The sequence below is a fragment of the Lasioglossum baleicum genome, chromosome 18, assembly GCF_051020765.1.
Source record: "Lasioglossum baleicum chromosome 18, iyLasBale1, whole genome shotgun sequence".
Classification (NCBI taxonomy): domain Eukaryota; kingdom Metazoa; phylum Arthropoda; class Insecta; order Hymenoptera; family Halictidae; genus Lasioglossum; species Lasioglossum baleicum.
The window spans coordinates 4,244,766-4,260,756 of NC_134946.1; the positions used below are offsets into that span (position 1 = coordinate 4,244,766).

Consider the following 15,991-nt stretch of genomic DNA (forward strand, 5'->3'; position numbering starts at 1 on the left):
GTCATCTGCTAGGAGACGGCCCCCTTAAGATAGTATCAGTTATCCAAATAGCATACAGCCGGTCACAAAAATGTTGGGACACTCTTAAAAAGACGATAACCTGTTTAATATTGGACCATGGGATTTGCACTTTTTTGGAAAGCAAGAGCAATTAGTGTACTACAGGATGCGAAAAGAAATTTTTCCAAAAATCGCAATAGATCGGAATTGTAGAAAAAATACTAAAAGTTGCATTTTCCCCTGTTTCATGTGAGCCCCTGTATTGAAAATTTAAAAAGTACATTTTGTAGATCTATGTGAATTATATGCACTGTGAAAGTTTCATCGAAATCGGTTGATGCGGGAAAAAACGACAGTCATTGAAAGATGTAAGAATTCTTAGTTATGGCCAAAAATCGTATGAAATTGCAACTTTTACCATCTCTAACGTTTGTAGCTCATTGCAACGTCGACCGATTTTCACGAAATTTTCGGAATATGTTTAATTCACACAGATCTACAAAACGTATTTTTTAAATTTTGCAATATAGGCCCACATAACAAAAGGGCTGTGCTTCCGTTTACGTCCATGCTCAGAATTAGATGAAATTTTGGAAATAGGTTCTATTTTGTCTAAAATGATGATTGTCAGATGGATTTTTGGCGACTCGAAAAAAAATTTTTTACCATTTCAATGTCAAACCCTACCTAGAAACTAAAGGAGGTATTTTTCGCGATCGCACTATTTGAAAGAATGGTAATTATTTTTCTCGGCGCACTATTTTTCTCAAGCTATATTCATTTAGTGTAGAAATTGATCGAACCTGTGCGCCGAGAAAAATAATTACCATCCTACCTAGAAACATTATGAACACGACGCATTTCTAAATTAAATTTTTTCGAATTAAATTTTTTACGCGAAACAGAATCTAAGATATTAAATATGTAGTATTTCAAAGATTTCTTTTGCCAAATACGTACTATTCGATTATGCGATTTTCTGATATTTCAACTTGCAATAATTCTACAATGGTTCAGTTGGACTAATCTTTCATATACGATTGGCATTTATCAGAGGTATTTATTATGATCATACGAATGTACTTACACTTTATCGCCTGGTCTGGACTTTTCCTATGTTTAGCTGTTGAAATAAATTGAAAAACTTTTTTCTAAGTTTTTCTCCAGGTTAGAATGAAATGAATACAGCACAATTTCTTATTTGCATTTATATTTAAACATTAAGGGAACAATAAGTCTCATTGTAAATGAATTATTTTCTTGAGATATTAAAACAATATGTCATCCTATCATTTGACGTATATGTATACCTTTGAAGAAAGCATACTGCGTCTTCCTAGGTCTGAACATTTGTGAACTGGTAGGACATTTACTTTCCAATACTTTATAGCAACAAGAATTTCTGGCTGAGCAAGCTCAAACGATCTTTAGGTGGTGATCTTCAGTCCCCAATCTTCTTTGATCATGTCTGCAGCTTTTTCAGCTATCATAATAGTTGGGGCATTTGTATTTCCGGAGACGATATTCGGCATAATCGACGCATCTATCACTCGCAGTCTCTTAATCCCGTGTACTCTAAGTCTGGAGTCCACGACAGCCATCTTATCGGACGCTGGACCCATCTTGCAAGTCCCACACGGATGATAAATCGTCATTGTGTAGAATCTCGCGAAGCATTTCCAGTAATCGATTGATGGAAATTCGAAAGAGGAACATTCTGGGATTCGATTCGGATTCGCTTTAGCATTTAGGCTTTTTAAAGTTGGAGTTTGGCTGAGCTTATATATGAAGTCCGCACCTTCTGCCTATAATGATCAAGAAATCATTTTTCTTAATATACTAATGAACTGGAACCGCTCAATCAAAAGCTGCTCCTTCAAAATATTCAGAAAATGAACTGGCAAGCATGTAAATACAAAACAATGAATGAAGATTACTGACCAAAACTTCAAGATCATGTGGATCATGAAAGTAATTGGGAACGATGATCGGATGGTCGTCCGGGTTGTTCGAGCGCAATTTAGTGTATCCTCTGCTACGAGGTCTTAACAAAAGCGGAATGCCGGCGTATGAACTTTCGTGCAGGATGTTCTCGTACATATTCGCGTAGAAATCATCCGACACGCCCATAATATGCTTTAAGACGAGACCTCCGTCGGCAGCGTCTGACAGAGTATTCCAGAATATCTGTAAGTCAGGATGATCCTCTGTCTTGTTGGCATACCTGAAACAACATTTATTTTCCGTATTATGAACAAGCTCTACCCTTTCTTTCATTAATGATATATTTTACTCTATCGCTTTGAACAATACTTTTTCTCCGTAATTTATATGAAACGAGATTTTTTAAGATTAAAATTTGTTTGAAACTTGTTAGCCTAGTCTGGCAAATTCGACAGAATAATAATATATGTTGATAATAATATAATAAGACACAACTACCGTAACAATATAAACGTGGTCATCTGATAACTTTAGTATAAAATCAGCAATTTTAAGTTTACGGAATTTAAAAAAAAAAACGGTTTGTAGTAAAAAATACAGAAGAAATCAACAGTCGTGTAGAGTATTACATACAGTCAGGGACAATTTAAAGTGGGCACCCTTAAAAATCGCATAACTTTTTAGAAATTGGACCAAAGGACTTGAATTTTTGAAAGATGTTAGACCGGCTAGTTCGCTAGAGAATAAGTAAACAAAAATTTAATACGATTGCAATTGGTAGGAATTGTAGAAAATTTTTAAAAATGATGTTTTGTCAACTTTTTTATCTGGGCCTGTGACGATAATTTAAAAAAAAACGGTTTGTAGTAAAAAATACAGAAGAAATCAACAGTCGTGTAGAGTATTACATACAGTCAGGGACAATTTAAAGTGGACACCCTTAAAAATCGCATAACTTTTTAGAAATTGGACCAAAGGACTTGAATTTTTTTAAGATGTTAGACCGGCTAGTTCGCTAGAGAATAAGTAAACAAAAATTTAATACGATTGCAATTGGTAGGAATTGTAGAAAATTTTTAAAAATGATGTTTTGTCAACTTTCTTATCTGGGCCTGTGACGATAATTTAAAAAATGCGTTTTATAGATTTCGGTAACCTATATGCATACTGAAAATTGCATCGAAATCGGTCAACATTGCAATGAGCTACATACGTTTAAAGATGAGAGCTTAAGGGTGAAAGTCGCAGATTTTCAGCCTTGCCAGGGCATTTTGCCCTTACGTGATCATCTTTAAACGTTTGTAGCTCATTGCAATGTTGACCGATTTCGATGCAATTTTCAGTATGCATATAAGTTACCGAAATCTATAAAACGCATTTTTTTAAATTATCGTCACAGGCCCAGATAAAAAAGTTGACAAAACATCATTTTTAAAAATTTCGTATAATTCCTACCAATTGCAATCGTATTATATTTTTGTTTACTTTTTCTCTAGCGAACTAGCCGGTCTAACATCTTTAAAAAATTCAAGTCCTTTTTCTAAAAAAAAAACCAAGTCCAATTTCTACAAAGTTATGCGATTTTTAAGGGTGTCCACTTTAAATTGTGGATTTCACACTTGATTGTAGAATGTTCATGAATTTTTTCGTATTGGTTTGTTAAGCAAAACGTAATAAGCACAGCACATAATTTATTGAACCGTGCTCACTGCTCACCCTATAAGTACCCTTGTGATCGAGTTAGGTTAGAGACTAGAAACTTGCCGCAGAAGGTTTTCTTTGGCAGCCCTATCGAATGGTATGAATAAGATCAATTTGCTTTGCGGACGAATTTGTCCCCATTATCCAGATACATCCTTTATCGAAATATTTATTCATTTTTGTATCAAGGCACTTACTTGGTATTTATAAACGCCATTCCCTCACTAAGAGGCATATCGTATAGGGGTCCTGTGCCCCTTTTAGCGAATTCATTAGCACTTTCCACAGTTGTCTCCTTCGTCGGATTGAAAGAAAAACTTTCTTCGTCCGAATAATTCTCTGGCGGGGTTACCAAGTAAGTCAATCCACCAATCGCAACGTGATCCTGAAGATTTTCACCAACGCCGGGTGCATCGTGAACAGTATCCACTCCTATCTCATTTAAATGATCTTTTGGACCGACACCAGATAACATCAACAATTGTGGCGATTGTATAGAACCAGCGGATAAAATGACCTCGCGTTTTGCTTTGACCGTACGGCGCACTGCGCCAAATAGAAATTGGACACCGTATGCCGTCTTTGAATCGGAGTCTGTAAAAATGATCTACAGTTACATTTTCTGCTGGATATTTTTGGTAAAAGTATTAATTAGTATACTCAGTTCTAAATAAAAGAATTCCACGCTTTCATTTTAGTTAAATCTAAATTGAAAGTGATATTAAAATCGATACAGAAGATTATAAACGAAGAGAGAGGATCAAAGCTGGGAAAATTAGTATAAAGAAAACTTTTTAAAGAATTCTAATATTACTTTCCTGCACTTACCTATCAGTATCTTCTCCACACGCGAATTTATGCTCACATCCAGGTTTTCTCTTTTCGAAGCGGACCGAAGGAAAGCTTTCGCAGTGCTGCATCGCAAACCGTCTCTCAGAGTACCGTGGGAATAAGTGAATCCAGTTTGAGTGGCTTCATTGACATCCACGACATTGTATCCTATATCTTTACCAGCCTGCATTATATAATCGATCACAGGAGTTCGGTATTTGAAATGCTCGACAGTTAAGTATCCGCCGCTGTGATGATAAGGAGAATTCTTGTACTGTTCTATCCTCATGTCTTCCGACTTCTTGAAGTAAGGCAACACACTCGTGTAATTCCAGCCTGGGTTTCCCAGCTCTTCCCAGTGGTCGTAGTCTTTCTTGTTGCCACGAACGTATAGTAACGCGTTCAGCACACTGCTCCCTCCGAGAACCTGGAGTATTTTCAAAATTTCAAAGTTATTAGTACATTAGAAATCCCTTTAGTGAACGAAATTGTAGTGAATATCCAATTATACCGGCAGCCTCATTTTAGATTCGCCGGACAAATCTCTGCTTCGCCACATTATCAATTGTTTTACCTTGCCACGTGGCCAGTTGCACCGCTGCCCATCCATCGCTTGACAATAATTCAGCGACGGCTCAGTTTTAAACTGCCAATCCCAAGTAGACAATTGCATATTTGCAAGAAACTCAGGTACGTCTGAACGAACAGGTTCATCCGTGCCAGCTTCCAGCAGTAACACCGACCAGTCTCCATTCTCTGACAGTCGGTTGGCTATCACTGAGCCAGCTGATCCAGCTCCGATCACCACGAAATCATATTCATCTTTCAAATCGAACAATGTCACAGGTTTCACCCTGTGTTCAACATCCACAATATCTGGTCTGAAGATTCCGATCAACGATTCTACTAAAAGTACAAAACCCACTAGAGCTGCGCGGCCGGCTGCTATCCTAATCGCTGTGGCTATAGCACTGGACATCTCGTTCGATTTCCTGCAAAAGGGTGGTTTGCGTAACGGTGATTCTATGCCAAATCGATCACTTTTTGACGTCAACCACGTCGATTTTGTACTAAATGAAATACGTTATAGTCTGTGTGAAATTAGGTGGCGTTTAAGTCATCATTTTGCCGGTTTCGAATTTTTATAGAAATGACAGGCCTTCGAAATTTGCAATTTTTTGCCATTTTGGCGACCCACTTAGGCATTGTTACCTCGGGAACTGTTGGTGTGATTGAGCTACATTTGTTTCGTTTTATTCGGAAATGATTGAGCTATTATAAAATAATTTTTTCAACCGCGATAATTAACTTTACAATGTCGAAAAATATAAACAAATTCTTTTTTTAACGTTTTTCTTTTCGATGAGGGGCTACAGTGATTTATATTGTGAAAAAAATATGGATATATTCCCTGAAGTTTCCCCTTTAAAATGAGCCCTTGTGAACGATGGCGATTTGTCATCGCTGTGCCAGAGTCCCTTTCTGACCGGGAACATCGAAATTGTCATTTAATTTAAGTACTCAATTTGTGGTAATTAAACTAACTGAACGGCTGTTTCATTGAGGATATCGGTAAGACTAATGTGTCTACACGAGATACCATGAAAAGTAAATTTTTTAAAGTTATTAATTAGAGCTGTGAACGGTTCTAAGCATTGCCAATTATATGTATAGCTTTAAAAATCGTCCGTTGTCCAAGGACTAAATAATTTCAACGGATGTGCTAAGTTTGTGGTCGAATGTTATAGCTATATTATAAAAAAATAAGACAAAAATGGAGAAAAACGAATTTTTGTGTAGCCCCCCTCCCCACTGTACATTTTTCTCGTTGTGCTAAGATTGTGCTAAAATGTTACTTCAAAAACGGACAAAGAAAAAAGTTATAATAGTTTTACGTTTAACATGCAATTTACGTTTAAGATAGTATCAGTTATCCAAATACACAGCATATAATTGTCAGCACAGCTTCCGATTTCCCCAGCACAAAGATATAAAAATTCTTGACTCTTGTTATAGCATGTGTATACAATAAATATTTCTTTTCTTTGGAAAAACTGCAACCTTAAAAACTCGATCCACTAGACGCAGGTAACGGAACTCGAAATCGTCTTTATCCTAGGGCAGGGCTGTCCTGTTAGAAGTGTCGTGCTACACTGTCGAACTGGAACCTCTCCGCGGTCTAGACAACACCGAAACAGCTGAAGCCAATAAGAAAAATTATTTATATGTACATATCTGCATTCGGAAATGTTCGCAGAACGCTTAAATTGTGACACAAGTAAAATTTATGGTCCTCGACAGTAGTTTTTGAAACCATGTCTAATAAATAGTAAACTTATTTGATAATAACATGTTACACGTCCGGCAAACACCACTATCGACAGAATGTGGGATACTATATGTTGCTGAAATTTACATTTTACCATTGCATAAGGGTGTCCTCCGTATTTTTTCTGGGATAATGAAAGTCATTTTCATCAGAAAATTATGAAATATTACTCGGTAGAATTCGACAGTAGTTTTTACAAATATGTGCGAATTTAAAATATAGAATGGCCGCGAGTGCCAATGGATAAATTGTTTATTGTCACACGTGCGGCCACGTGACTACCAAGAGACTAAATCCAAGTCTGGTAGCCTATTGCTTTTAGAATAATACAAATTTGTGCTAAAAATCATTTCAAATTTTGCGCTATTTTGCATTTGTGAAGGTTAGAGCTGTCATTCTTCGGCACGTGTACAGCAAAATTGTAAAAAATGTACATTTGATATGCAAGTTCAACATTGTCATGTTATCTATTTTTTGTTTCAGGTAATATTTATGCGTCGAGCACGTCAGTTTGTTTGTGGATTTTTCTCTACGCTTCTAAGGTAATTTAAAAAATTGTATAGTCGGTATAAACACTCGACTCGTTTTCAAATTCATTTTTTTCGAATTATATTTTTTAAGCCAAACAAGGTCTAAGATATTAAATATTATGTGAAACATTTCTTTTGCAAATATGTACAGGGTGCGCCATCTCGAGCTTCGGTATGGAAATATTGAATAACTTCGGCAACTAGTGAAAGTGAATGTTTGTTATTGTTTTTTTATTTAATTTAATCCTTTACAATTTGTTTCAACTATACTTAGAACACAACATCCAACAAATGACCACCTTTACGAGCCACACAAAATTGTGCTCTTTTTTTCGAATTTTCCATTACTTTGGCCAGCATTTCGGGCGATATTGCCTCTATTTCAGCTCGAATGTTGGTCTTGAGCGCTTCCAATGTCGTGGGCTTGTTGGCGTATACTTTACTTTTTAAATAACCCCACAAAAAAAAGTCCGGCGGCGTCAAATCCGGCGATCTTGGAGGCCACTCAATATCGCCACCTTTCGACATCAAACGGCCGGGGAATTTTCGCTTCAAAAAGTTCATTGTTTTGATCGCCGTGTGGCATGGGGCGCCGTCTTGTTGAAACCAGAAGTTCAATAAATTTTTTTCGCGCATTTTTGGAATCACATAGTGCGCCAAAATCCACCGATAACGGTCGCCATCGACGGTTTCGCCTTCACGAAAGAAAAATGGTCCGATGATGGTTTTGGTGCTAACGCCGGCCCAAACAGTGACTTTCTGGTCATGCAATGGCTTCTCGTGGATAATGTGAGGATTGTCTGTGCCCCAGAATCGACAATTTTGTTTGTTCACTCCGCCAGAGAGATGGAAATGGGCCTCGTCCGTGAACAAAATTTGATTCCAAAACTCGGAATCAACCTCGGCCATTCGAACCACGCTTTTTCCGTATTCCAAGCGACGGGGCTCGTCTGTAGGCAATAATCGTTGAGTTATTTGCACTTTGTAAGGAAACATGTGAAGATCTTCCTTCAAAATCCTCCTAAGAGTGGTTCCTTTGATGTTTAGCTGCTGGGCACGGTGACGATACGACAGATTTGGGCTTTCATAAACACTCTGCTTGACAGTTTCAACAATTTCATTAGAGCGTCTTTTACGAACTGACACGCGTTGATGATTTCCCACAGACCCCGATTCTTCGAAATTTTTAGTCAGATTACGTATGGTGTTATCAGAAGGCACTTTACGACCGCGGTATTTTCGACGGTATGCACGTTGAGCAAGCACAATTGAACGACTATTTTCCAAATACATGGTCACAATTTCCGCGCGTTCTTTACATGTAAAGTTATTCATGGTCAGAATTGTACTGAAATGACGTTTCGAAATTGTTTTTTCTCAAGTCATACCGCCAATGTATAACAAAGTTATTCAATATTTCCATACCGAAGCTCGAGATGGCGCACCCTGTACTATGCAATTTTCTGATGTTTCAACTTGCAATAATTCTACAAAGTTTAGTTGGACTAATCTTTTGGTTACATATGGCGTTTATCAAAGGTCTTTATTATAATTACTATAGGTAAGTATACATACCGATTAACTATAGGAATACCTATTATCACAGGTACTTATACTCTATCGCCTGGTCTGAACTTTTCCTGTATGTTTCGCTGTTGAAATAAATTGAAAAACTTGTTTTTACATTTTTCTCCAGGTAAGAATGAAATGACTACACCACAATTTTTTATTTGCATTTATATTTAAACATTAAGGAACAAAAAGTCATTGTTAATGAATTATTTTCTTGGGATATTAAAACAATATGTCATCCTATCATTTGACGTATATAACTTTTGAAGAAAGCATACTGCGTCTTCCTAGGTCTGAACATTTGTGAACTGGTAGGACGTTTACTTTCCAATACTTTATAGCAACAAGAATTTCTGGCTGAGCAAGCTCAAACGATCTTTAGGTGGTGATCTTCAATCCCCAATCTTCTTTGATCATGTCTGCAGCCTTTTCAGCTATCATAATAGTTGGGGCATTTGTATTTCCGGAGACGATATTCGGCATAATCGATGCATCTATCACTCGTAGTCTCTTAATCCCGTGTACTCTAAGTCTGGAGTCCACGACAGCCATCTTGTCGGACGCTGGACCCATCTTGCAAGTCCCACACGGATGATAAATCGTCATTGTGTAGAATCTCGCGAAGCATTTCCAGTAATCGATTGATGGAAATTCGAAAGAGGAGCATTCTGGGATTCGATTCGGATTCGCTGTAGCATTTAGGCGTTTCATAGTTGGGGTCTGGCTGAGCTTATATATGAAGTCCGCACCTTCTGCCTATAATGATGAAAAAAATCATTTTTCTTAATATACTAATGAACTGGAACCGCTCAATCAAAAGTTCGTCCTCCAAAATATTCTGAAAGTCAACTGACAATCTTGTAAGTACAAAACAATACAATGGATGAAAATTACTGACCAAAACGTCAAGATCATGTGGATCCTGAAAGTAATTGGGAACGATGATCGGATGCTCGTTCAAGTTCTTCGAGCGTAACTTAACGAACCCTCTGCTACGAGGATTCAACACAAGCGGAATGCCGCCGACTGAACGTGCGTACTCGATGTTTCCGTACATATTCGTGTAGAAATCATCCGACACGCCCATAATATGCTTTAAGACAAGACCTCCGTCGGAAGCGTCTGTTAGAGTATTCCAGAATATCTGTACGTCAGGATGATCCTCTGTCTTGTTGGCATACCTGAAACAATATTTATTTTCCGTATTATGAACAAGCTCTACCCTTTCTTTTATTAATGATATCATTTTACTCTATCGCTTTCAACAATACTTCTTCTCCGTAATTTAGATGAAACCAGATTTTTAAGATTAAATTTGTTTTGGAACTTGTTAGCCTAGTTTGAAAAATCCGACAGAAATACCAGTTGATAATAGTAATAATACACAGCTACTAGAACAATATAAATGTGGTCATCTGATATCTTCAATATAAAATCAGCAATTTTAAGTTTACGGAATTTAAAAAGAAATCTATTTTGCAGTGAAAAATACAGAAAAAAAATTAACAGTCGTGTAGTGCACTAATTTTTTCGTATTGTTTTGTTAAGTAAAACGTAAGAAGCAGAGCATTCACCCTATAACAGCCCTTGTGATGGGTTTACAGACTTGAAACATGCTGCAGAAGGATTTCTTAATTAGCGGCCCTATCGAATGGTATGAAGTAAGATGAATTTTTGTTTTGCGGACACATTTGACGCCATTATCCCCGTTTCACACTTGAGCGGATGTTGTTTTTACAGTCAAGCGGTACGTCCGCAGTCGTCGTGTATCTCATTGAAAATATAATCATGGAAAATAGATATCACATTCAAATTACATTAGTTACACGCACCCTACAAGGAGTGCCAGTATTTGAAAGTATGATTCGATTTTTATCTGGCATAAGAAAATTGTGGCAAAACAAGTTGAGATGCCTATCTGCAGAAGTAATTGACTTATTAGCAACGCCAAGAATAAATAGGGATACACACTAGAGATCTCGATTTCACGTGTATCTGAAATACACGTGTACACGTGTAGTTCGGATGTTCGTGTTGAAGTTCGTGTAAAGTTTACTCCACGTATACACGTGTACTTCGATACACGTGTACACGTGTATTTAGGTACACGTGTACACGTGTATTTAGCTACACGTGTACACGTGAATTGAAATACACGAATACACGTATCGAAATGTATAATTTCACATGTATTAACCCATCTTTCTATTATATAAAATAGTTCTGTAGTTCTGTCACGCAAAAACTCCGACCGGCGAAGCTTTCTGATGGGAACCCTAAATTGAGCGACGTGACAATGTGTATTTTTCAGAGAGAGAGGGAGAGAGAGAGAGAGAGAGAGAGAGAGAGAGAGAGTGTACGAGAGAAATAGAGCGCGATATTGTATAGCGATAGAGAGAGCAAAATTGTAACCATAATGCTTCTTATTTTCACCTGCAACTCAGTAAATAAGTCTCATGAACAATTTACATATCTAAATATTCTGATATTAATGACGAAATAACATATGGGATACTAGGGGGCTCTGCCCCCTGTTCGCTTCGCTCACCAATCCCCGCGGCGCCTCACTCTTACCATCTTGCTCTCTCTATCGCTATACAATATCGCGCTCTATTTCTCTTGTACACACACACACTCTCTCTCTCTCTCTCTCTCTCACTGAAAAATACATATTGTCACGTTGCTCAATTTAGGGTTCCCATCAGAAAGCTTCGCCGGTCGGAGTTTTTGCGTGACAGAACTACAGAACTATTTTATATAATAGAAAGATGGGTTAATACATGTGAAATTATACATTTCGATACGTGTATTCGTGTATTTCAATCCACGTGTACACGTGCACCTAAATACACGTGTACACGTGTATCGAAGTACACGTGTACACGTGGAGTAAACTTTACACGAACTCAAACACGTGTATATTCGTTATACGTGTACACGTGTACACGTGAATTTTCAATACACGTTCAGATTCGTGATCTCTAATACACACACACACACACACACACACAAGAAATACCTGAAGCATCCAGTGAAGATTTCGAATCTGCCGATGACGACAGTGACGAAAATTGAAATTACTCTTTAACTGATTTCATTACTAGACTGATTCAATGAACGCAATTTAACGAATGCTTCATACCTCCATTGCAAATATTGCCATATTCGAATCCACCTTCCTGTTCCATCAAATTTTTCAATTCAAATTCGTAATCAGAGATCGTATTACCAATTTTTATAAAAATCAAATCATTTCTTCAAATACCCGTCCGGCACATTGGATCGGCCATTTTGTTTTTCGAAATTCTAAGTTCATATTCGTAATCAGCGACCTTGAAAACATTACATCACTTTTCAATTTAATCCCGGAACGTCTTGAGGTTTTGGCCACGTTTTCGGGTTTTGGGACCATTGTGGGAGGTCAGCTCAAGTGTGAAATATTTATTCATTACTGCATCAAGGTACTTACTTGGTATTAATAAACGCCATTCCCTCACAAACAGGATTGTCGTATATGGGTCCTGTGCGATTTATAGCGAATTCCAAAGCAGTTTTCACAGTTGCCATCTTCGGCAGAATGAAAGTAAAGTGTTCTTTGTCCGGATAATTCTCTGGCGGGTTTATTAAGTAAGTCAAACCACCAATCGCAACGTGATCCTGAAGATTTTCACCAACGCCGGGTACATCGTGAACAGTATCCACCCCTATCTCATTTAAATGATCTTTTGGACCGACACCAGATAACATCAACAATTGTGGCGATTGTATAGCACCAGCGGATAGAATGACCTCGCGGTTTGCTTTGACCGTACGGCGCACTAAGCCAGATATAAATTGGACACCGTATGCCGTCTTTGAATTAGAGTCTGCAAAAATGATCTACAGTTACATTTTCTGCTGGATATTTTCGGTAAAAATAAAATTAGTAGGGGTGTGCGAGATCCCGGTCGGGACGGGAATTTCTCACTGGATCGGGACGGAATGCCGAAAGTATCGGAATTCCCGAAAATATCTGTGATTCCCGACATTTTAAAGATTCTCCATACTTCCAATAATTACAAGAATCTGAAAGCCATTGTGTTCTTGAAGACTACATATCTGATTAGTCGGGAATGTTTATGTTAGTAATATTGTAGAAAGTAATTGCGATTAACGATACTTTCAGGAATCCCAAATATTATCCTATATCCCGTACATTGTCGGGAATCCCGAAAATTCTCGGGAATCCTGTATATTGTCGGGAATCCCGAATCTCCGCGGGATCCCGTATATTTTCGGGAATCTCGCACAGCCCTAAAAATTAGTATTCTTAGTTCTAAATAAAAGAATTCCACCACGCTTTCATTTTAATTAAATCTGAATTAAAATTGATATTTTAGAATATTATATAAATAGAAATGATTATAAACAAAGAGGATCAAAGGTAGGCACAGCACAACAAAATTAAAATTAATTTCCAGTAAACACGAATCAGAAAATTAGTATTTTGAAAGTTATTTAAAGAATTCCAAAATTAATTATCTGCACTTACCTATCAGTATCTTCTCCGCACGCGAATCTACGCTCACATGCAGATTTTCTCTTTTCGAAGCGGACCGAAGGAAAGCTTTCGCAGTGCTGCATCGCAAACCGTCTCTCAGAGTACCGTGGGAATAAGTGAATCCGGTTTGAGTGGCTTCATTGACATCCACGACATTGTATCCTATATCTTTACCAGCCTGCATTATATAATCGATCACAGGAGTTCGGTATTTGAAATGCTCGACAGTTAAGTATCCACCGGTGTGATGATAAGGAGAATTCTTGTACTGTTCTATCCTCATGTCTTCCGACTTCTTGAAGTAAGGCAACACACTCGTGTAATTCCAGCCTGGGTTTCCCAGCTCTTCCCAGTGGTCGTAGTCTTTCTTGTTGCCACGAACATATAGAATCGCGTTCAGCACACTGCTCCCTCCGAGAACCTGGAGTATTTTCAAAAATTTCGAAGTGATTAGTACATTAGAAATCCCTTTAGTGAACGAAATTGCAGTGAATATCCAATTATACCGGGAGCCTCATTTTAGGCCGTTATTAGACTAGGCCACTGGTGGGCAACTTGGTGGCGCAACTTGGTGGCGCCACCGAATTGAAGAGCTTTTATGAATCGGTAACTGGTGGTACCACCAAGCGTTCATTCCCGCTGTCGATGTAACGCTGTGTCGTGTTCTTATGTATTTTACGATAAATGTGGTGGTAATTTGTACGTCAATTGTTCATGTTTTCGCGATGCTGGTGGCGCAACTTGGTGGCTTTGTCTAATAGGCTACATTCAAATCAATACCCCGGCTGGTGGAGGCGCCACCAAATGTTGCCCGGCCGGTTGCCGATGCCGTCCACCAGATCGGCAACTATTTTTGGTGGCTCCACCAGTTACCGTAGTCTAATAGGTTACATTTGTTTCAATGCCCCACGACGTGCTGAGCCACTGGTGGCGCAACTCGGTTGCGCCACCAGTGGCCTAGTCTAATAACGGCCTTAGATTCGCCGGACAAATCTCTGCTCGCCACATTATCAATTGTTTTACCTTGCCACGTGGCCAGTTGCACCGGTGCCCATTCATCGCTTGACAAGAATTAACCGACGGCTCAGTTTTAAACTGCCAATCCCAAGGAGACAATTGCATATTCGCAAGGAACAGAGGTCCGTCTGAAAGAACAGGTTCATCCGTGCCAGCTTCCAGCAGTAACACCGACCAGTTTCCATTCTCTGACAGTCGGTTGGCCAGCACTGAGCCAGCTGATCCAGCTCCGATCACCACGAAATCATACTCATCTTTCAAATCGAACAATGTCACAGGTTTCACTCTGTGTTCAACATCCACGATGTCTTGTCTGAAGGTTCTCATCAACACTTCTACTAAAAGTACATAACCCAGTATAGCTGCGCGCCCGGCTGCTATCCTAAGCGCAGTGGCTATAACACTGTTCATCTCGTTCGATTTACTGCAAAAGAGTGGTTTGCGTAAGGGTCATTCTATGCCAAATCGATCACTTTTTGATGTCAACCTCGTCGATTTTGTTCTAAATGAAATATGTTATAGTCTGTGTGAAATTAGGCGATGTTTAAGTCATCGTTATGCCGGTTTCGAATTTTTATAGAAATGACAGGCCTTCGAAATTTGCAATTTTTTTGCCATTTTGGCGACAACGGGCCTCACTTAGGCATTGTTATCTCAGGAACTGTTGGTCTGATTGAGCTACATTTGTTTTGTTTTATTCGGAAAGGATGGGGCTATTATAAAAGAATTTTTTCAACCTGGACAAATTCTTTTTGTTACGTTTGCTTCGATGAGGTGCCGGAACGATTTAAATTGTGAAAAAATATGGTTAAATTCCCTGACGTTTCCACTTCAAATAGCCCTTGTAATCGATTGCGATTTGAAAATTTAGGAAATTGAGGAATCTAGAGTCAGTTCCAGTCGAGGTAGACGACGCATTCAGACAGTTCATTGCAGATAGACTCACACCGACACACAGTGTGTCGAGTATATGGGAATTCGGGAAAAAAGTCATACACTCTTAAACTATGCAATTTTCGAGTAAGCTACCTTAATACTTTTTGTAATAAAATGCAAAGACGAATCGATTGGTATATAAAAAAAAAATTCTTCTAATTATTAAAAAAAAAATTTTTTTTTCAATCGCGACAACTTTGTTTTTTATATTTTTTTTTATTGAGTTACTATCGATGGACTTGTTGAAGTCGTCATTGTTCCACGACGGAACATATTATATTAATAATACGCATAAACTAAATGATATACATATAATACAACACACAATAACAAAAATACTATTACAGAATATTATAAATATAATATGTCGAATAAAAATAAATACTGTAGTAAATGAATTTACAGATTATTAATACCTTGGACGCGTTTGCGATTGACTATGTTCGGCTTCAGTTTCACGTCTGATGCTTTTGACCACGACGGCTATCGTATAAACAATTGAAAATAATGGACTGTATATTTAGAATAACATAATGAGTAAACATATTGTCTTATCGTTTCGCGCGGACTCCAATATGAAAAACTCTTCAA

The 15,991-nt window shown here is 38.0% G+C and overlaps 2 protein-coding genes across 5 annotated transcripts in view; one reads left to right on the forward strand and one right to left on the reverse strand.

The window, feature by feature from the left end:
* Flo2 (flotillin-2) overlaps positions 1-15,991 on the forward strand; it is a 181,376-nt gene that overhangs the window by 123,581 nt on the left and 41,804 nt on the right. Inside the window, exon 2 of one of the 4 annotated variants that reach the window (XM_076443108.1) lies at positions 7,289-7,347. The exons of the other annotated variants lie outside the window; for them this stretch is intronic. The gene's annotated coding sequence lies outside the window, so the exon portion shown is untranslated. The remainder of the gene's footprint in view (positions 1-7,288; positions 7,348-15,991) is intronic. 4 annotated transcript variants of the gene reach the window in all.
* LOC143218165 (uncharacterized) lies at positions 1,208-15,374 on the reverse strand. Its single transcript, XM_076443199.1, has 10 exons — positions 14,471-15,374; positions 13,439-13,868; positions 12,377-12,773; positions 9,806-10,088; positions 9,287-9,663; positions 5,051-5,546; positions 4,474-4,903; positions 3,843-4,239; positions 1,942-2,224; positions 1,208-1,805 (listed from the first exon to the last, which is right to left on the reverse strand). Exons 1-10 carry the CDS (start codon positions 14,873-14,875, stop codon positions 1,428-1,430), a joined length of 3,876 nt encoding a protein of 1,291 aa, XP_076299314.1. The 5' UTR covers positions 14,876-15,374; the 3' UTR covers positions 1,208-1,427.

What these genes read in the sequence shown, in the direction of transcription:
- LOC143218165 (XM_076443199.1), bottom strand. Translation starts at nt 14,875, where the DNA reads ATGAACAGTGTTATAGCCACTGCGCTTAGGATAGCAGCCGGGCGCGCA. An exon ending in GCAACTGGCCACGTGGCAAG is followed by an intron (nt 13,869 to 14,470) that starts GTAAAACAATTG and finishes AAAATACTCCAG; the next exon opens with GTTCTCGGAGGGAGCAGTGT. An exon ending in TGCGGAGAAGATACTGATAG is followed by an intron (nt 12,774 to 13,438) that starts GTAAGTGCAGAT and finishes TCATTTTTGCAG; the next exon opens with ACTCTAATTCAAAGACGGCA.